General features: G+C 36.0%; 1 protein-coding gene across 22 annotated transcripts; it reads left to right on the forward strand.

Annotated features, from left to right (window-relative positions):
• Nucleotides 1–898: 898 nt before the first annotated feature.
• On the forward strand, nucleotides 899–21,867 carry LOC114310489 (rab escort protein 1-like). 22 transcript variants are annotated; one of them, XM_082878920.1, is made up of 15 exons: nucleotides 899–1,513; nucleotides 1,589–1,672; nucleotides 3,334–3,456; nucleotides 5,561–5,660; nucleotides 11,107–11,145; nucleotides 11,266–11,512; nucleotides 11,592–11,667; nucleotides 16,092–16,284; nucleotides 17,020–17,100; nucleotides 17,270–17,330; nucleotides 17,474–17,573; nucleotides 18,590–18,832; nucleotides 18,952–19,094; nucleotides 19,764–19,865; nucleotides 20,071–20,766. In XM_082878920.1, exons 1-10 carry the CDS (start codon nucleotides 963–965, stop codon nucleotides 17,324–17,326), a joined length of 1,551 nt encoding a protein of 516 aa, XP_082735046.1. In that variant the 5' UTR covers nucleotides 899–962; the 3' UTR covers nucleotides 17,327–17,330; nucleotides 17,474–17,573; nucleotides 18,590–18,832; nucleotides 18,952–19,094; nucleotides 19,764–19,865; nucleotides 20,071–20,766. The 22 variants fall into 22 exon arrangements, with proteins under 22 accessions (XP_082735046.1, XP_082735029.1, XP_082735033.1 ...); XM_082878903.1 differs by lacking the exon at nucleotides 18,590–18,832 and adding an exon at nucleotides 21,089–21,867 and having other exon boundaries at nucleotides 899–1,672; nucleotides 16,092–16,864; nucleotides 17,270–17,338; nucleotides 20,071–20,525; XM_082878907.1 differs by lacking the exon at nucleotides 18,590–18,832 and adding an exon at nucleotides 21,089–21,867 and having other exon boundaries at nucleotides 899–1,672; nucleotides 17,270–17,338; nucleotides 20,071–20,525.
• Nucleotides 21,868–21,976: the final 109 nt, after the last annotated feature.

Raw genomic sequence — 21,976 nt, forward strand, 5'->3', positions numbered from 1 at the left:
GTTTTGGTTTGTGTTGACAGTAGAAACGTTTATTTGGAATAACGTTTTCTAAAAAAGAAAAAAAAATTATATGCACAGTGAAAGCGCGATTTCAAATAGCGTTTTCTTCAAAAAAAAATTTTATGCTAAAAGTGCAATTTGAAATAGCGATTTCTTAATTAAAAGTGCGTTTTGTAATAGTGTTTTCACTATTTATCAAATTTTGGGCTCTAAACAGTGAAAGCGCGATTTGTAATAGCGCTTACAAATTAGGCCTAATTTGAGAAATAAGATGTAAAAGAGGTTTAATATGGGAAAAGTCCCCCAAACTAGGCCTAATTTGAGAAATAACATACAAAAAAGACTTAGGCCTCGTTTGGAAACAGACTAATTTAGTAACTTTTTAGCTATTTGGCTAAAAAGATAGGTAAAAAAAACTTGTATGTTTGAGATGACTTTTTGGTATGAATTATTGATTTTTTGACTAATTTAATAACTTTTTGACTAATTGATTAAAAAAGTAAGCCCCAAACGGGGCCTTAGGCCTAGTTTGGGAAGACTAAATAAGTGTACTTTTTGATTTTTTTTGTATTATGTATAAAAAAAGTAGAGAGGAAATGTTGATTGATGTAACCCAAAAAAAATAAAAAGATAAAATAAGTGCACTTTTTTCTTTATAGCCAAACTTGACGTTAATATGGGAAAAGGCCCCACTTCTCCCATAGGTTGTATTTAGACCTAGGTTCTCATTCTCACTCTCACAGTGTGAGGCTAAGCATATCAAAGTCTCACTCTCTCTCATCTTCTCACTCCAGCATCGTCACTAAGGATTCTAGAGTGAAATTATTCTAAAGTTTCCTGGAGTGTTATATTGTATAGTTGAGATACAATGTAACGCTCTAGAAAACTTTAGAAAAAAATCAGTTTAGAGGATCCTTGCTCCAGCATCGGCGATCTCAAACCCTAAACCCTATTTTGCTGCAATGGACGACACGTTGTCCTACCCACCCATCGATCCCACCAATTTCGACCTCATCATCGTCGGCACCGTCCTCCCGGAATCCATCCTCGCCGCCGCCGCCGCCTCCGCTGCTGGAAAAACCGTCCTCCACCTTGACCCCAACTCCTTCTACGGCTCCCACTTCTCTCTCCCTCTCTCCGACCTCACCTCCTTCCTCCATTCCCAATCCTCCCACCACTCACCTCCTCCCTCCTCCTCCTCCTGCTCCGCGGGTCACATCGCCATCGATCTTTCCTCTAGCCCCATGTACTCCGACCTCGACATCTCCTCCCACTCCCCCGAACCCCTCCAACATTCCAGAACATTTAACCTCGATTTGGCCGGACCTAGGGTTTTCTTCTGCGCCGACTCGGCCGTTGATCTCATGCTCAAATCGGGAGCGAGTCACTACATGGAGTTCAAGAGTGTTGATGCCAACTTTGTGTGCGATGGCGATGGGAAATTGTTGAGTGTGCCCGATTCGCGATCGGCGATATTTTCGGATACGAGTTTAGGCCTAGCTGAGAAGACCAGGTTGGGGATTTTTTTTAAGCTTGTTGACGGGCATTTGAAAGCTGCTGTTGTTGGTTCTGATGGTGGTGATGATAGTGGTAGGAGGATTTCGGATGAGGATTTGGAGAGTCCGTTCGTTGATTTCTTGAACAAATTGCGATTGCCACCAAAGATTAACTCGTACGTATTGTTTCGCCTTTCTCTATTTGTTAGTGAGAGTTCTTGTTCTGTTTCTATGCCCTTGTTAATTGCTCTATTTCATTGTTATGTTATTTGTGTCAAAGTAAGATTTTTTTTTTTTTTAAAAAAAAAAAAAAAATTTCTGGTTATGTGAAAATTAATACATATATACAAGTGGATGCATACAATTCAGTATACAATAAGTAGTAGTAATTCAGTAAGCATATTGGTGTTGTTTTCTCCTAAGAATGCTTGACATGGTCGGTTTAGTGATTACTTTGCAAATTTCAGGTTACTGGGTTAAACTTTTTAATTTGGCATAGAGGGGGTTGCTTTTGGCTTTGGGCCCCTTTCGATTAGAAAGAAAATGGTGTGATGTAAAGTGAAAATGCTAGAAAGTCAAGTTAAAGAAATGAAAATTTATTTTGATGAAAATTTTGTGTTAAAAAATTCCCTGCTTTTTTGGTAAGAAGCAAAAACCTAAGTTTCGAAGCCAAAATAATTTGATTTTTTTCCCCCTTCTCTTCCCTACATTTTCCACCACTATCTTGTTAATCAAATGGTTCCATAGTGAAAATGGATTTGGGAAGAAATATAATGTGGGTGTTTGGGAAGTGGGTTTTTATGTAGGTTTTTTTTAGTCGTAAGATATTATTGGATAAAAAGTTTTTGGTGTTTGGGAAGATAGTTGGGTTTTTTTTGTGGTTGGATGTGGTGTTTGTGAGAGAAAAAGTGAAATGATTATGGGATTAGATGTGATATTTTGGTTGGATGTGTTTTTTTTGATTTCGCAAAAAGTTTGTCTTTTAGTAAAAAAAAAAAAAAAAAAAATCCCAAACCCAAGTTCCCAAACACCACTAATAACTGTACGTCTCTTCTCGGTTCCATTGTCTGATAGGCTCTTTTGGTTAGTTGGTTTGTGAAGAAAAAGGAAAATTAAATCCCGTGTCTGAATCTTGGAAAGAACGAAGGAAAGGGAAATGTTGAGAAAGGTAGCCATTTATTAGCAATTTCCTTTTATTTTCTCCCTCATTTATCCGGAACCAAATTGAGCCTTCACTTTTCAACAGTGTAAACTTTCTTATTCCTTTGCAAAATTAATGATATTTTTTAACATTATATCTGCATGAAGGGAGATTCAAGATTTTGTTCACATGATAATATATCTTTTTTTAATTTAATATCTTAATAGGTGGATAGGGAGGTTCTTCATTTGTGCAACTAACCTAAGCACTGTGTTAACGATATACTTGGGGGATATTGGTTCTCCATCCATGCAATGGCCATTTTTAAAAGATATTATTTAGATGTTCTTTTTGCGGTAGTAATGCCAGTTACAACTCTGTACCACACATCTACATCAAGCCTTGTCTTCTCTTTGCTTGGAGATTTTCTTTGATTTGAAGAGAATTTGAAAAAGCTAGGGCTTTTTTTGATAGATGCTTCCATGTAAACTATGCAATGGCTGGCTTTTTAGTGGAAGACATATTCTCTTCTAATGGAGTTCATACCTATTCAATGCAATCATATGTTCAGATGGTCATTTAGGAAGGATTCCTTGCTAAAGTTATTTTTTTCCCTCTATTGTTTCACATTTGTCCTTGTATATGGTGTACTTTGTATTATGAATTGAGCAACTTAAATAACCTTTCTCCGTGTAGGACTATTCCGTATGCAATAGCAATGGCAGATTATGATCAAGACAGCATGGAAGTTTGTAAAGATTTTCTGAAGACGAAAGATGGAATAAATCGTTTAGCACTTTACCACTCATCCGTTGGCAGGTTCTTCTTTCTGTTTATGGTTAAACATTTATTCTGTAACCATGACCACTATTACTTTAACAATGTTCTGCATCTTAAGTGTATGATGGTAGAACAACTAATGATATATATACTATGAAGCACGGACACGTCCCTGAGGCTTGCGTATTAGTGTCAGACACGTGTCGGACACGGACACGCAACACGCTGTTGACACGTGTCCGACACTCTCCCCTGCGTGTCCCCCTTTTTTCAGAATTTTTTAGAGTCGGACACGAGGTTGGACACGCGAGGACACGATTCAGACACGCAGGTGGGTGGATCGAAGAAGCCCTAGAACTGTTGGAGAGGAGAAAGAGAGAGAGCCAGAGACAGAGACAGATCGAGGGAAGAGAGAGAGAGGGAGATAGGTCGAGGGAAGAGAGAGACAGATTGAGGACAGAGAGAAGAAACCCTAACCTGTTCGTCTTCCTCGTCTTCCTTGTCTCCCTCTTTGCCCCTCGATCGACCATTGATCGCCCTCGTTTGACCCTCGTTTGACCATCGATCGACCATCGACCTCGTCTCCCTCTCTGCGCATCGTTTGACCCTCTCTGCTCTCTCTCGCTAAAATTTTCGTCGCAACCATCGATAGTTATATACGTTATATACTAACAATATATATACATATATATATATATATTTATATACTAATAATAAATTATATACTAATAATAAATAATATAAATAAATAAATAATATAACCCCTAACCTTTCTTTTGGTCTTAAATAATATAAATAAATAAAAATAATATATTTATTTTTTAATTTTACATATAATAAATAAAATTAGTATATATTTTTTAATTTTGCATATAATAAATAAAATAAATAAATAAAAATAAATACAAATAGTATATATTTTTTAATTTTACATATAATATATAAATAAAATTATATATATTAAACGTGTCTCCAACGTGTCGTGTCCCGCATTTTTTGAAAAATTGCGTGTCCGCGTGTCCGTGTCGTGTCCGTATCGTGTCCGTGTCCGTGGTACTTAGTATATATATATATATATATTTGTTTTAAAGAAAGAAAATGAAGATAATGTTGTAATGTTCTTGAAAATAGAGAACCTAAAGGTTGAAGACAATTTGATGAATTTTTTTTTTTTTTTTTCTTTTACCAGAACTTCAACCAATTCTAAACTGCCCCCTTGTCATTAAAACCACAAATTTAAAAACTAATGGGAAAACGTGGAGAAGATGAGTGGCACTTCAGACTTATAAATGATTAAAGGACCCTAGACTTGCCCCTAGATGTGTAGAATAAAGATAAAAAAATGATAAAGAGTACATTAAGATATGACCTTCTGAGTAACCACACAACTTTCATTCATCTCCTTTTATTCTGTCCACAATCCACAAAAGTTTATAAAGACTAAATAAGATTCAGGGAACATTCTATTTATTTAATAAATAAAAAGTGGCTTGGATCCCCTTTACCCCTTCAAAAGAAACAAAATAAAATTGCATCAACAAAATTTCATAGATGGGCCATTGCTTGGTGGAAAATTAACAGCTTGGGAGCTGAATGTGCATTTGAGTATGAGGTTAGCCACTTTGTGGAAATAATGCGAAAGGTTAGGTCGGTACCTGGAGCATCTATGCCAGCACCCTATATTGGGGGACAAGAAGTTGTAGTGTCCTTTTTAACAAGCTTTTGGAACATTGTAATTTTGTGATTTTTTGTAATTTAATGATTATTAAATGATGTAATAATGACCGTACTGAAAGCACAGATTTTTCCATATAAGCGTTATCTTTCAAAGGTGAAATCAGCAATACTTCTATAAAATGGCTAGATACTGCAGTAAAAAGCTTACTAGTGCTACATCTTTTTAGTATTAGTGTTTGATGAGCTTGGATGCATAATGACAAAAGTTTAGTGCTTTTCTATGAATATGTCCTATACCTGTGAGGCTATAATGAGGTCATCATGTGAACCATTCTTGATGGACGACTCCACATTTATTCTCTCTCTCCCTCTCCTCCCAATCTCGTCCTTTTTTTTTTTTTGTCTCTAACAAAGAGTTATAATAATCTCTGATAATCTTAATTATTGCTCTCCTCATCCTTGTCAGGTTTTCTAATGCACTTGGGCCTTTGATTTACCCTATTTATGGTCAAGGGGAACTGCCTCAGGCCTTTTGCCGCCATGCTGCAGTAAAAGGTTGTCTATATGTAAGTTTTGTCCCGTCTGGTTTCAACTGCTTTTGATTGGCCAACTATTGCTCTCCTTTCATATTGCATCTTTGTCTTTATCATTTGTGATGCACTTCTAAAACAATAATGACTTATGTGCAGTCTTAATTTCTTTAATTTTATCCAACATTTTTGCTTTTTTACATTTGGCTTTAACTTTGTTTCATTTTCTGTTTTACATTTTCATCTTTTTCCAAGTTTTTTACATTTGTGATGTTACACTTAAGTCATAGAAACTACTGACAGAGTACTTTTCAGAAAAGTTATAGCACCATATCATCATCATCATCTTATCATAATTGTTGAATCCTTTTCTTTTCCTAGCCCCTGATTTTGTTTTGAAAATGCAAGTACTTGCTGGGACTTGTATACCTTTGTTTTATTGCTGCTGAATTCTTGGAGTTGTTGATTTAATCTCTTTTATAAGCAGTTATTATGTCTCCCTCTTGAATGCAAACTCATTGAATTGCAAAGAAATGAAAGACATATATAAGATTTACTGCGTTGTAAGCTTAACACTGTTTGGATGGAGGGGTTTGGTGAGAAAAGAAAAGAAATGGTGAGAATTGGAAACCCTTCATTTGTTTGGATGGTTAAGTAAGGTGAGAAATGGACTCTCACCAAACCTGTATTTTGTTTCTCACCAAAAGTGGTGGGATTTGGTGAGAAAAGAATTGGGTTTAATGAAACGTGTTTAAAACACCAAAACTACCCTTATGAAAAAACAAAACTTATTAATACGGAAGGTTATTTTGGTAAAATGAAATAAAACACTTTCTTTTCCTTCCTCTTACTTACTTTATCCAAACAAGATAGGTGAGAAACCACTTTCTTTTCTCTTTTATTCATTCAAACATAATAGTGAGAAAGTCTAATCATTTCTTTTCTTTACTCATCTACGTGAGAAACCACAATCATTTCTTTTCTCACCTCCTCTCACGATCCAAACGAAGTGGAAAACCTAGAAACACGGTCTCTCTCATGAGGGGAAATTTGGTTATAGTATTTCATTTAGAAAAAGATTTGAGCTATTTGATGATGTTATTACAAGAAGTTTCTAGTAGGGGTGGGCGTGGATGAGTTGTGGCCACGGAACCTCCAATCCGCTATTCGTCCGCCAGATTGGAGAAAATCAATATGCATCCATCTGTCAATCCGGCCGCCAGATTGGAGAAAATCAATATGCATCCATCTGTCAATCCGGCGGATGCGGATTGAGCGGATTAGCGAATGGATACGAATCGGTTTGGCGGTTTAAAAGTTTACAAATTTTCAACATAATTCAATTGTGCACTTCCCCAAAAGAACAACATGGGCATAATTCAAGTGTGCACTTCCTAAAAAAACAACCTGGGCAATGTAATATTCACATCTATGTTCATCCAGTGGTTCAATAAACTTGCATAACCTGGGCAATGCAAGTGAACAACTAGGGCAATGCAACTCATGCAATGCAATATTCACATCTATGGATGGCGCCAGATTGGTGGATTGGAGAAAATCAATCCGCGTCCGTCCGCCAATCCGGCGGTGGCGGATGGATACGAATCGGTTTGGCAGTTTAAAAGTTTATAAATTTTCAACATAATTCAATTGTGTACTTCCTCAAAAAAACGTGGGCATAATTTAAGTGTGCACTTCCTAAAAAAACAACCTGGGTAATACAATATTCACATCTATATTCATCCAGTGGTTCAATAAACCTGCATAACCTGGGCAATGCAAGTGAACGACCTGGGCAATGCAACTCATGCAATGCAATATTCACATCTATATTCCTCTTAGCATTTCTTAAACAACTTGGGCAATGCAAAAACAACCTGCGTAATTCAATTGGTTTTTATTGGTTCCAGTGGGTATTATTCAATATCACCCAAAACATTGTGTATCCAGTGGGCATTAGTCATCTAAGTTACACATAAAACATAAGGAAAACATTGTGCATCCAAGTTACAGTCATCCGAAGTTCAAAAAAACAAGTTACTTTTCTCAAAAAAAAAGAAAAAAGAAAAAAAAGTTACAGTCATCCAAAACATTGTGCATTCAACAAACATTGTGCATCAAAGCAATAGTATTACAGTCATCCGAAAAGAAGCAAAAAAGTCATTCATTTCCTTGAGCCAAACCGTGAGCCATCTAAACCTGCATAACAAAAAATTGAAATTATTTAACAAGGACAATATTAAAAAAGTTTTAAACTTAAAAGAAGTAAATATATGTTAACAACATTTAACAAATGGGAAGTATTTTACCAATGATATTAAACTTCAATAAAACTACTCTCCGTACTTGGGCTTGAACACGAACTTGATTCCAAAACTACACATAAAACATAACACAACAAAAACATGTGAAGTGAAGATAATGCACTTTGAATAATACAAAATAAATGAAATGGATAAAAATAAATAAATCATTGTATATATTATCCGAATCATGTTACACTACTTTCGGAAACAATTTTCCAACTACTTGTTTTATCATAATGATCCACGTTACCCAATTGCAAACATCATCATAAAATAAAATAAAAAATCATAAACCCTTAAACGATCCCACTTGATTGTCACAAAACACATTTTAATACATAGAGCTCCTCTCTCTCATATTCAATTACAGATCATAATCAGTTCCATTTCAAACAAGACCTCAACAATCATTCAAGCTTAAAAAAAACACATGCAAAAAGCATAAATCAGACCATCAAAAACCATTAATCGCCAGCAATTAAAATGAGGTATTCCAAAAATAAAAGTGTATAGAATTAGTAGAGACCTCAAACATAAGTTCATAAATCTAAAATTGAAGTGAGGTATTCTAAATTTCTCAGAGACCTCAAACAGACACCATTGTTTGTCAGAAGAAGAGAAGAAGAGAAGAAGAGGAAAGAAGAAGAGAAAAAGAGAAGAGGAGAAAAGAAGAGAAAAAGAGAGGAAGAGAAGAGAATACCTCAGTGTCGATTGCTGTTCAGTGTATATCGATCGTTGATGCCGTTTAGTGTAGATCGCTCACTGTTCAGTGTAGATCGTCAGTCGGTCGTTTAGTGTAGACCGTCGGACAATGGGTAGGGTTTTGGGGGGAGAGAGAGGAAGAGAGAGAGAGAAAGAGTGTGTGTGTGTGTGTGTTGTCTTGTGTTTGTCGAACAAATTTAGGGTAAAGTAAACTCAATCTCAGAATGAAAAGGGCTGAGTTGAGGCTTAAAAAAATATATAAAAAAAAGAGGGGGGGCAGCCATGGTCGGGTCAGGTTTGCTGGGTATATTGGCAAATCACCCCAAACCCGCAAAACATGAAATCTAGGCCAGCATCCGCCCGCCACGTGCCACGCACCCACCCAATAGTGGTGGGGTCGGGTTGGGCGGATTTGGAGGGCCGGTCGATCTGCTGCACAGCCCTAGTTTCTAGGTAGGGTTATTCTCCTTTTTTGGAGCCTTTGCCTCTCTGATAACCCTTTCTGTTAGCTCAATCAATTAATTGTTTTCATATTTAGTTTAACAGTGCCTAACAACAAAATCATTAAATTAAAAAATATCCCTTTGCAACCTCCAATAGAAATTTCTGTTAAACATGTCCTAAATCCCTTCTCTGCGATCGTACTAGGTGTAGTCAGTTTCTAACACTATACTTCAGTATTTCTGTTAAGACTGCATGATGTCAATTTCTTGTTAAGGCGTAAAAAAATGTATAAGAAAAAAAGAGAGGGGGGCAGTCATGGTCGGGGTAGGTTTGCTAGGTATATTGGCGGATCCATCCAATAGTGGTCGGCCGGCCCGCCACGTGCAATGCATCCATCCAATAGTGGTCGGGTTGGGTTGGGTAGATTTGGCGGGCCGGTCGATCTGCTGCAAAGCCCTAGTTTCTAGGTAGGGTTGTTCCCCTTTTTGGAGCCTTTGCCTCTCTGATAACCCTTTCTGTTAGCTCACGCAATTAATTGTTTTCATATTTAGTTTAACAGTGCCTAACAACAAAATCATCAAATTAAAAAAAATCCCTTTGCAACCTCCAATAGAAATTTCTGTTAAACATATCCTAAATCCTTTCTCTGCGATTGTACCAGGTGTAGTCTAGGAAGCACGGATACCAATACGGGTACGATATGATACGGATACGGCGATACGACAAAATTTGAAAAACTAGGATACGGGTACGGCGGGGATACGTTCGTAAAAAAGTATTATTTTTATAATTTTTAATAATATAGCATGTATAAAAATAAAAAATAAAAAAAGAATAGTCAAAATTCACCTAATAACACAAATTTTGAAAATTTAATTTTTTTTAAAAAAGGAGTCAAAATTCATCTAATAACACAAATTTTAAAAATTTAAATTTTAAATAAAAAAGAGTTAAAAAAAAGAAAAAAGAAAAAAAAGCCAGAACTATTATCCTAATATCTCAAAACATAAGAAAAACAAAAAATAAAATAAAATAAAAATCAAAATAGGAATTGGGAGAGAGAGAAACAGTGAGATCGAACAAGAGGGACTAAGTGAGATCGAGCGAGAGGGATTGAGAGATCGAGCAAGAGAGGGATAGAGAGATCGAGCGAGAGGGAGAGAGAGAGAGACCAAGAGATCGAGCGAGGAGGAGAGAGAGAGGAAACGGAAGGGAGAGGGAGAGAGGACAAAATTGATCAACGATGACTCCTCGTCCTCCTTGCTGCTGCCTGTTGTTCGCGAACCTTCCTTGCGATAGAGACGACGACTCCTTCTCTTGCTGCTGCTGTTCGTGAACCTAGGGCTTGGAGGTTGGTTGATTTTTTTTGGTTTTATTTTACATTATTTTGTTATTTTACAGTTTAACCCCATTAGAAGTTTTTGAAATTATTTTTTCACCCCGCCGTATCCCGAAAGTATCCCAAACGTATCTTGAAGTATCCTTGCGTATCACAAACGTATCGGAAATTCAAAAAATTAAAAAAAAATATGGGTACTTTTTTGCCGTATCTGATACGTATCCCGCCGTATCGGACGCGTATCCATATCCGATACGTATCCGACACGCGTACGGGGGTTATTTTGGAGTATCCGTGCTTCATAGGGTGTAGTCAGTTTCTAACACTATACTTCAATATTTCGTGTTAAGACTGCATGATGTGAATTTCTTGAACCATCTTGCTCGTCATGTTCTCATTCATTCATCTCGCACTTACTTTTGTGCTAGATATGAATGCTGAAAGTAACGGTGATTGTGATGTATTCCAGCAAATAGTAATTTTTTTTTTCTCAAAAAATGGTAATTGTTTTTAATTTCATTTGTTGTTTCATGGAGCACTACTACTGATATTGCATTTTACTTGTGGCTTCTCTGATTTTTAATACAGTTTTTGCTGATTGGATTAAATTAATATTCATTTGATATGGAAATGTTGTATTTGCTTTAACCAGCTACAATTGTTGTTTAAATTTAAAAATTCTGTTGTGTAGGTTCTTCGAATGCCAGTAAATGCTCTACTAATGGACAAGGTTTGGATATATACTTTTGCTTTGTGTTCATTTTCTGTAATGGCGATTGTCGTAAATTGAGCTTTAGTATTTTTAAAGTGAAATGGATTCCTTTGTTATGTTCTTGTGAAAATTTTGTAGGATAGTGGGAGTTACAAAGGTGTTAAGGTGGGTTCTGGTCAGGAATTATTCAGCCATCGGATAGTCTTGGGTCCATCATTTATTGTTCCATCACCATTACTTAAATCTTCCCCATATATCTTGCAAGCTAAATTAAAAGATTTTGGCCTACAAGATTTTAGGGGTAAGGTGGCTAGGGGAATATGCATAACAAAGAGTTCCTTAAAGCCAGATGTTTCAACTTTTCTGGCGGTATATCCTCCTAAATGTGAGTTCAATGCACCAATTACTATTGTAAATTTGTATGAGTGAAATACAACATACTATTGACTACTCTTTCTCTCCAGCTTTGTACCCTGAGCAGGTTGCGTCAATCAGAGTTCTCCAGATAGGTAGCAGTTTAGCTGTTTGTCCTTCTGGCATGTAAGTTACTATTTTCCTTTCTCTCTTTCACTTGTTTTTTGAATTAGATGTTTATTTCTTCCTTTCATAGCTCTTGTTATTTTCTGTTGCAGGTATTTTTTTTGTTTTTATCAATGGAATGTGTTATTATATGCGTTGTTATTCAAATTCTGTGTTGTGTACCTTGTACTGAACCTGATCTTTCGTTTAGTTTGTAATTGTGCTTGGGCTTATTATACCAACAAGAACATACTAAATAAATAAATTAATAATTTTTTTTGGCCCTTGATAACCCTGTACTTGTTTTGAATTAGATTGGTCATGCCATCATGACTGAAAAAATATTTTGATTAGCCTGTTGTCTCTCAGTAATGGCCCAATTTACTGTACAATATCAGCTGCTAACACGTTCGATCTAGCATCTCCAATTTGTTAACGGTGAGTTTGTCTGTGAATTGGGATGTAATAGGAGTGTATCAAAATTGGGGGCAATTATTTTGAAGTTCTGTTTATGAAGGTGCAATTTTCAAATATAGTTAAATTTTCTTGTCAAACCTAAGAATGTTCTTGAGAGATGAGATGTTATATACATCTAAAAAATATCTAGGTGTGCAAGTCTGATTAGAAATATAGGTACAGGTTTTGGTTGGATCATGCCTGCCAATCCAATTCTGTAATTGGATAAAGGTAAGTAAAAGAACCTATTATTAGCCGTGAGCTGTTCTTCTACCATCTTGCTTTCATAATGGGCTGCATATTGGATTATTTTTCTTTTCGAAGAGAGAGAAGATCAATAAGGGGTCTGTTTTCTGATGTGTACACAGTTGAGATGCTCAACCTGTTTTCAACTGGATGGTACATCTTATTTTTAACGCTTCTTTTAACTTAAATAGCACACCAATCTTGCATATGGGAGCTCCACTACAGGGTCATTTCCAGAGGTTTCATGTTCGATTCCCACGGGGCGCAAAACACTTGGGCTTAACTCTAGTTTGCGGGTGATTGCGTGTAGCGAAAGTTTATTCATGAGGGCTTAAACTGGATGATGCGGTCGGTCGGCTGGAGTTCTCTGAAGAAATAATAATAATGAAAAAAAGATATTTTACCCATTGCATTGCAAACACTTTCTTTTTTGGTAAGTTATGCTCTTGATGAGGATTTGAATTTTCATTCATCATGCTGATATATTTTAATCAATTTCAAAATTTTGACAATTATGCTGAACCTAATATTTAGCGAAATGAACAGAGTAGGAGCATTGAGAGCTAGGCCTACAAAAGAGGACTTATGCTAGACCATTTCAATGCACAACTATACATCGCATGAAATTTTTAAATGAATTGATCTTCTGTTTCCATATTGTCCTAAGGTGGAATGGTAATGTAATCAATACATAAGTGCACAAAAAATTTGTATGCTTTTGAGTTGATTTGGATTGCAGGAGTGTCTGATTGACTGCCAGCTTAAATCTGTCCTATTTCTTCAATAAGAATTGCATAGCAAAATGGAATTTGAATAGGATCTTCTTTGCTTTTTGTACCTAAAAACACTTCCTAATTGTTTTATGCTAATAGGGACCTGCATTTTTATGAAGCACGGACACCTCTCCGAGGGCTCCGTACCAGTGTCGGACACGGACACGCGTCGGACACGCGGTGGACACGTGTCCGACACGCAGCAGAGAGTGTCCCATTTTTTTTAAAATTTTTTTTACATCCGGGCACGTTCAGGACACGTTATAAACACGTTTGGGACACGTTCAGGGGCAATTTCACAATTTACTAAATTTTTTTGGGGTCGATTTGTAAATAAACAAAAACAGATCAAAATGTGCCCTAATCTACTTCGAATAGAAGAGAAACAGCAGAGAAAGGGTGAGAAAGAGAGGACCTGACTTCGTCGTTCGTCGTTCGTCGTTCGTCTTCTCTCCTCGTTGGTCGTCGCTCCTTGTTGGTCATCGCTCCTCGGTCGTCAGTTGTGTCTCACCCTTCGTTGTTAAGGTACACCTCTTCTTCTTCGTCTCTCTTCGATCTGCGATCGTCGCTCTTCGATTTCCCTTAGTCGCTCTCTCTCTCTCTCTCAGAGCCTCTTCTTTCCTCAGTCGATCTGCATTCTTCGCCCTTCTTCTGATTTTATTTTTTTTTCTCTCGCCCTTCTTCTGATTTTATTTTTTTCTTTTATTCTGATTTTAATTTTTTCTTTTCTTTTATTTTTTTTCTTTTATTCTGATTTTAATTTAATTTTTTCTTTTCTTTTATTTTTTTTTATATTCAAATTTTATTTTTTCTTTTCTATTATTTGAGTGTATAATTTTAATAATGTATGTTTATTTATTTAATTAATTTTAATAATGTATCTTTTCTATTAATTTTTTTTTATTCTGATTTTAATATTTTCTATTATTTGATTTTTTAAAATAATTTTATGACATATAATAAATAAAATTAATTATATATATTGAACGTGTGCCCAGCGTGTCGTATCTCTTATTTTTTGGAAATTTGCGTTTTTGTGTGTCGGTGTCGTGTCCCGTGTCGGTGTCTGTGCTTTATAGGGTTTATTGATATTTTCCTAAGTTTGTTGTTTTAGGAGAGATTTCTCAAATAAGGAACTAGGGAGTGTCCTCTCTGTCTACCCCCCAAAAGAAAAAAAGATCATTTTAACTTTTATGTACTAAGAGGAACTAGGCCTCGCGCCAAGATTACCTTAGGGATCACACCTAGGACCTCTTTTACTATCACACACCAAAGAATAAGATTGTATCACACAACTATCTTGAAAGCTACTTGGAAATTTTGTATTCTCATTCATTTGTCATGCTTCAAATTCTTGAAGTTACATCTATTTATAAACTTCATAAAGCATGTGTTTAGTGCAGAAGTCTATTCCTATTTCCTAGAGGTATAGGCGGAATGAATTTGTTGTAATGAAATGAACCTATTAATGGTTGCATACATTGAATAAAAACATGTGGTTAAATATCTCTAAATGTTGCTTCTTTTAACTAGGAGGCCCACAAAGCCATATATGTTCATCAATGTTTTAAAAGCGCGACTAGGCGCTAAGCGAGGCGAGGCGCAGGGTTGGCGCTCGAAGTAGACGAAGCGAGGCGCATTGCGAGAAGCGCACGGAAGGCACTGAGGCGTGCACCTTTCGCCTAGGCTCAAAGCTCACGCTTCGGCTAGGACTGACCTGTTTTGTGTTTGTGTACCAGCCACATAGGATTAAAACTCTTATACAATACAAATCTCTTGGTGAGCTTTTTCGAATTTGACGAAGCCCTAAATTTGTTGCGACCAAAATTTGAGCTTCGACATCGACGTTGTCTTCAGGTTCCTCTCTTTCGTTTCCTCTTCTTCTCTCTTCTCTTCTTCTTCTGCTTCGTCTTCTCTTCTCTTCTCTTCTTTCGTTGTCTTCTCTCTTGTTTCTGTCTTGCTCAGGATGGCTCTCTCTCTCGATCGCGATCTCTCTCTCTCTCTCTCTCTCTCTCGCTTCTGTCTTTCTCACTTATCTTGATTCATATATATATAATATTATGTAATACCTATTATATAATGTACTTATAGATAATATATAAAATACCTTTAATATAATATAGATAATACCTATTATATATAATACCTATAATACCTATTATATAATATATAATATAGATAATATATAATATATAAAATATAATATATACTTATACATAGTAATAAAAAAAATAAACACATGTATGTAAAATAAAATAAAATAAAAATTAATTAAAAAACATTATTTAAAAAATATAATAAATAAACAAAATAATATATATATATCAAAAAAATTAATTTTTTTTTTCTTCTCTTTTCGTCTTATTAAAAAAATTAATCATATACATATTAAATATTTGCTTATGTTGAAAATTGTGCCATATTGATATTTTGTTTAACTTGTATAACTTGCGCCTCACCTCGCGCCTCGGCGCTTAGGCTCCAGGTGACCTTGGCGCCTCGATGCGCCTAGAGCTTTTTAAAACACTGAATCAAATATCCCAAGTAGGTCCCTCGTCATCCAGCATATGCTAAATCAAGTCTCGTGCCCTAGAACCATCCGGTCCGCGCCTTTATATACTTTTAGTGGTGGCTGCATTTGCCATCAATTAACGATTAAATAGGGTAGTATCTATTGATAGAATGTTTGTTGATCATAGCAATAAGGTATGCCCCATACGTTGACTGACCCTTTGGTGGCTCCCCAAGCAAGTTATTTAAGTTCGTATTTTTTGAACTCGCACTGGTAAAGTTTTATATTTTTGTTTCAAGTTTTAGTCAGTGAATGAAAATATTCACTGTTATTGTAATATGGAGTTATGATTATTGGCTTTTGGATTTGTTGCAAGTATGTTGCTAATTGTTGATATATGTTGGGAAGAATTTGCATCAGTTGATTTATACTGTTCCTTTTTTTTTTTTTTGGTTCAGGTATGTTTTGTATCTTTCAACTTTGTGTGGTGATGCCATTCAAGGGAAAAAATCACTGCATGCTGCTGTAAATGCTATTTTTTCAGTTCCTATTTCTGGAACACCTGAAAATAGTAACACAGATGAAAGTGAGAATGCAGACGTGAAGCCCACTTTACTTTGGAGTGCTCTATATATACAGGAAATGGCTACGGTTGTTTCTCATCTTAGTTTTTATCCTTTGTCCCTTTCCTTTTCCTGCTGTTTGTTGATTTTTGGGGGTGCTATGTATTTGAGTCTTTTATTTGAGAATTGGAGGTTTTATTGTGCTGCCACAAGCATGTCAGGTCTTCTAGTTGCCTGTGCACTCTGGTCAATTAGCCCAGCAGGAAGTGGTTTTATTCTGATAGTTGTAATAGTCCAAGATTACTGTCTAGCAATTGTAATTGAGTTCCGGAACGCTTTTTGGGGGACAGGCAGATCCTTGGGTATTTAGGAGTCTATGTTTTAGGTTAAGGAGTAATGAGGAAGGATTAGTATGAAAATTGGATATAGAAAAGGCACAAGAATATATCTATTCAGTAGAACTCAATTAGTCTTAATACCATTCTGTAGTCCCCTCCTCAAGTTTTTTGTGCAATGGTTACTTAAAACAATTTTCTTCACTTGGAGGTACAATGAGAATTTCAATAATTTATTTTTGGGAGACAGTTGGATACCTTGTGAGGAGCAGGATATGGTAGAAGAGTGAATGGGGATGGTTACGGAAAGTGAATAGAAAAAGAAATGATAGGGTGAGTTAAAGTTCACATGGACCTTTCTATTATTACCATATTTTCTTACAATCTGAAATATTGAACTGAGGAAGGTGTGTTATGTATGTAAGTCTTTGGTTTGACATCTTTGACCTTGAGAATGGCATTTTGATAGTTGCCTTTGTTGATTCCAGTGTTCATTTGGTTCCATTTTCTCTACCCCTATGCCAGATGGGAATCTAAACTACAATGATCTTCTAGATGCAACTAAGAAGGTATTGTCTTTCCAACTTTGCATAATTTTTGAAAAGGATTTTCTTTTTTCTTTTTCACCACACATGCTTCTTTATTTCTGCTCAATCCCATGAAATTTGTTATGCTCTTATATATATAAATTATGTGGGGAATTTTTAATTGGGATTTGGTGCTTTTGCTGTGTGGCAGCTATTTTACATGATGTTTCCAGATGAAGAATTCTTTCCGGAGACTGTGAGGCTGTAATGAGGTCATCAGGTGAACCATTCTTGATGGACGACTCCACATTTATTCTCTCTCCCTCTCCTCCCAATCTTGTCCTTTTTTTGCCTCTAACAAAGAGTTTTAATAATCTCTGATAATCTTAATTATTGCTTTCCTCATCCTTGTCAGGTTTTCTATTGCACTTGGGCCTTTGATTTACCCTATTTATGGTCAAGGGGAACTGCCTCAGGCCTTTTGCCACCATGCTGTAGTAAAAGGTTGTCTATATGTAAGTTCTGTCCAGTATGATTTCGACTGCTTTTGATTGGCCAACTATAGTTCTCCTTTCATATTGCATCTTTGTCTTTATCATTCGTGATGCATTTCTAAAACAATAATGACTTTTATACAGTCCTAATTTCTTTAATTTTATCCCACATTTTTGCTTTTTTACTTTTCGCTTTAACTTGGTTTCATTTTCTGTTTTACATTTTCATCTTTTTTCAAGTTTTTTACATTTGTGATGTTACACTTAACTCATAGAAACTAATGACGGAGTACTTTTCAGAAAAGTTATAGCACCATATCATCATCATCATCTTATCATAATTGTTGAACCCTTTTCTTTTCCTAGCCCCTGATTTTGTTTTGAAAATGCAAGTACTTTCTGGGACTTGTATACCTTTGTTTTATTGCTGCTGAATTCTTGAAGTTTTTGATGGAATCTCTTTTATAAGCAGTTATTCTGTCTCCCTCTTAAATGCAAACTCATTGAATTACAAAGAAATGAAAGACATATATAAGATTTACTACGTTGTAAGCTTAACGCTTTGTTTGGATGGAGGGGTTTGGTGAGAAAAGAAAGAAATGGTGAGAATTGGAAATCCTTCACTTGTTTGGATGGTTAAGTAAGGTGAAAAATGATGAGAGATGGTGAGAAATGGACTCTCACCAAACCTGTATTTTGTTTCTCACCAAAAGTGGTGAGATTTGGTGAGAAAAGAATTGGATTTAATGAAACGTGTTTAAAATACCAAAATTACCCTTATGAAAAAACAGAACTTATTAATACGTAAGGTTATTTTGGTAAAATGAAATAAAACACTTTAATACTGGATGATGCGGTTGGTCGGCTGGAGTTCTCTGAAGAAATAATAATAATAAAAAAGATATTTTACCCATTGCATACACTTTCTTTTTTGGTAAGTTTGTCCGTAGCATGCTCTTGATGAGGATTTAAATTTTCATTCATCATGTTGATATATTTTAATCAATTTCAAACCTAATATTTAGCAAAATGAACAGAGTTGGAGCATTGAGAGCTAGGCCTACAAAAGAGGAGTTGTGCTAGACCATTTCAATGCACAACTACACATCATGAAATTTTTAAATGAATTGATCTTCCGTTTCCGTATTGTCCTAAGGTGGAATGGTAATGTAATCATTATATAAGTGCACAAAAAATATTATGATGGCAATAAAGTTGATTGGGCAATTTCTACAAAATAAAGCAACTTCCAAGATTCTTTACTTGGCACGCCGAAACATGTCAGAACTTCATTCCTTCAACAAATGCTTTACAAGCTTCATTAATTCTACTTATAATTGAGGCTAAGTGAAGAAAACTGAATGACACTGATTTTTCTCATATTTTTTTGGTTGTGCAGGGAGTTCTGCTGTCAAGCCGCTTTCTTGGGACATACGGCTCAAAATAGCCGTTGGTGCAGCACGGGGCCTTGCTTTCTTGCACACATCAGACAAGAAAGTCATTTACAGGGACTTCAAAGCATCTAATATACTGCTTGATGGGGTGAGAATTTATATGATCGTGCCTCGTAAGTTAATGAGTTAGATTTTATACTAGTGTTCTGAAAAGGCACTGACAATAAGAATAAGTAGGAAAAGGTAATTGGAATATGGTGGCTATCTTGGAATGGAATGCGTGCCCTCTGTTTGATTGACAAGCGAACGTAAGAAAAGAGTTGAGTACATTTTTTGTGGGTCGGGGGAAAGGGAGGGGAAGGGGATCATGGGGCTCGAACCTGGGTTTTGAGATAAAATTGAGAAAATGTTGCAAAATTTTGTATCATTTTTTTTTTTTTAATACAAAAAATTGTATCAGTTAGGGGGAGGGAAGTCAAACTCATGACCTCCTAGTGAGGAACGAGTCACGAATTCTGGCCAGTGGTTGTTATTTGTGTTTTCTTAATGACAAGGTCTAAGTTCTTGAGACTTAAGAGAGTGACTTGAGCACTTTTCTAGAATACGGGGACTGCCATTTTATCTTTTTAAATCATTCAATAAAACAAGTGACGTATCATCACAATCATGTAGATAGATATTTCGTTTAACGGCATTCATGTAATGAGATTCATCCTTTTGCATTTTCCATTGAAACAGACATGACCTAAGATAAAATGGGGAAACATGGAAAACAATTATTCTGAAAGCTTTTGTGTGTTTTGTTTTCTTTTTACAGAATGCAAAAATCTCAGATTTTGACTTGGCGAAATTGGGGCCCTCAGGTGAAGAATTGCATGTGACAACACAAGTTATGTTGCTCCAGAATTCGTTGCAACAGGTAAATATGAATCCTTTTTTGTTAAAATGTTTAGAGCATTGAACCATAGAAATGATTCCCAAAAGACATCTATGAGCAAGTGCATGAGAGGCAAAGGTTCCTGCTTATATGTTTTATTTGGTCGATAGTTCATAAGATCTAGATTGAAAAATAAAAAAAAAACCCATCCCTTGTGGTAAAATGAATTAGTTCAAATTTTCAACAGGTCATTTATACGTGAGGAGCAACTTGTATGGTTTCTGTGTTGTGCTGCTGGAAATGCTGACAGGTTTGCGGGCACTTGATTCCAAATGCCTCAGGTCATTGATTGGGCAAAGCCGTTTCTCTCCAACTAAAGGAAGCTGAAATCAATCATGGATGTGCAGATAGAAGGGCAATATTCTTCAAAGGCAGCATCGATTGCTGTCAACTCACTCTACAGTGCCTGGAATCAGAACCTAGAAAACGTCCCCCCATGAAAGAAGTTGTAGATATCTTTGAACGGATCGAAGCCATGAAGCAAAAACCAAAAGAATCTCAAACCATCTCTGCACATTCTACAGCTCATCATCATGGACATCGACCTATTCATCATCATCATCATCATCATCATCATCATTCTTGGCTTCACCCGAGCCACCATGGCATCATATGAGCCAGCAAGCAATCAAATTGAGTGAGGTAAGCTGATAATTTGGATCGACGCAAGTGTATCTTAATGCAAATTGTTTTTTTTTTTTGGCATAAAAATTATTGTCAATTCATTGTTTTATCAATTCTTGGAATTCTTTTCATCACAATTTTTTGTACTGGCAGTTGCCACTTGTATTTTACATCCAATGATTTTGTTGTAAACTTAACTAAGATTTTTCTAATATTTTTTGTTGTTTAATGAAATGGGAACTGTAATTGTTTCTAGCAATCACTGTGACTTGTGACTTTCGACATTCCATTTTATTCAAAGACACGATCTAGATCCGTGCAAGTGATATACAAGTAGAAAAAATATTTCAAGTTTGTATACAAAATGATGTGACTGCATTGAGACAATTATTTGATGATTGGTGTGGATAATATTAACCATGTACTCCTTATATAAATTAGAATTGTCCATGCATAGATCGTTATTTAAGGAAATAATTAAAACAAATAATATCTTCTCATGTATCCTGATCCCAACAATATAAAGCCGTTAAATTTTTTGATAATATAATAGTGCTCTTATGACTATTTGATTTAATCAGGTTGTTACACAATCCCATCTTGCATGCATTGTCTTCCAAGCCATCATCCTCTGAAATGCAGCCTCCTCCCCCTAGTGAGCTACATCCTGCATAGCCATTCTCTCCTCGCACTTACCGTATCTTGGACACCACCTGTTTCTTCCCCACTATCACCATCGTCACCGCTAATGCCTGGGCTAGCAAATCTGAATCAACCTCATGACTGCTAAAAACCGGTGGTGGAGGTGATGGTGGCCTGTGAGGAAAATTCACTCCTCGAACACACAAAACAACGAACCAGCCCTTGCAGAAGGTTGGTGACGCCAACTGCTGAAGCAGTGTTGGAGGCGGCGGCAAGAGGAGGAGGAACATAGCCGCCCATGGTTCCTCAGGGAATAAACAGCAGGGTTTCGGACTTTTCGGCGGGGGCAGGATTTAGAATGAATTAACCACCTTCCTCCCTCCCATTGTTAGCTAGCGTTGAGCCTTCGTCGCCTTCACCAGACAATTGATAGGAGGAAGCTTCATTGGGATCAGTCATTGCCTCTCTACCAACTTGGAACAAGTGAAGAGAATTACAAAACAGGGGTGGACTTTAATCATATTTATGGTCTTATAATAGTGTACCAGTCTGGCTTGGACTTCTACTTCCCACCCATGTCGTTTTGTCAGTTTTGAAGATTAATTCGATCATTTTTGTGTAGCATATTTAATTGTATGTTTTAAAAAATAAGATTTTTACACTTTTAAGAACATATCATTATCATTATGAACAACTTACATACAATAAAATTAAAATATCTATACTATCTATTTAAGTGAGGCCCAACTTTTGTCACCTGTAATTAGATAATAAAAATAAATAAATAAATAAATAAAATAAATACATCCACATCCGCCCACACCCAC

This window comes from Camellia sinensis, chromosome 7 (assembly GCF_055761805.1).
Source record: "Camellia sinensis isolate YWXY chromosome 7, ASM5576180v1, whole genome shotgun sequence".
NCBI classification, from domain to species: Eukaryota; Viridiplantae; Streptophyta; class Magnoliopsida; order Ericales; family Theaceae; genus Camellia; species Camellia sinensis.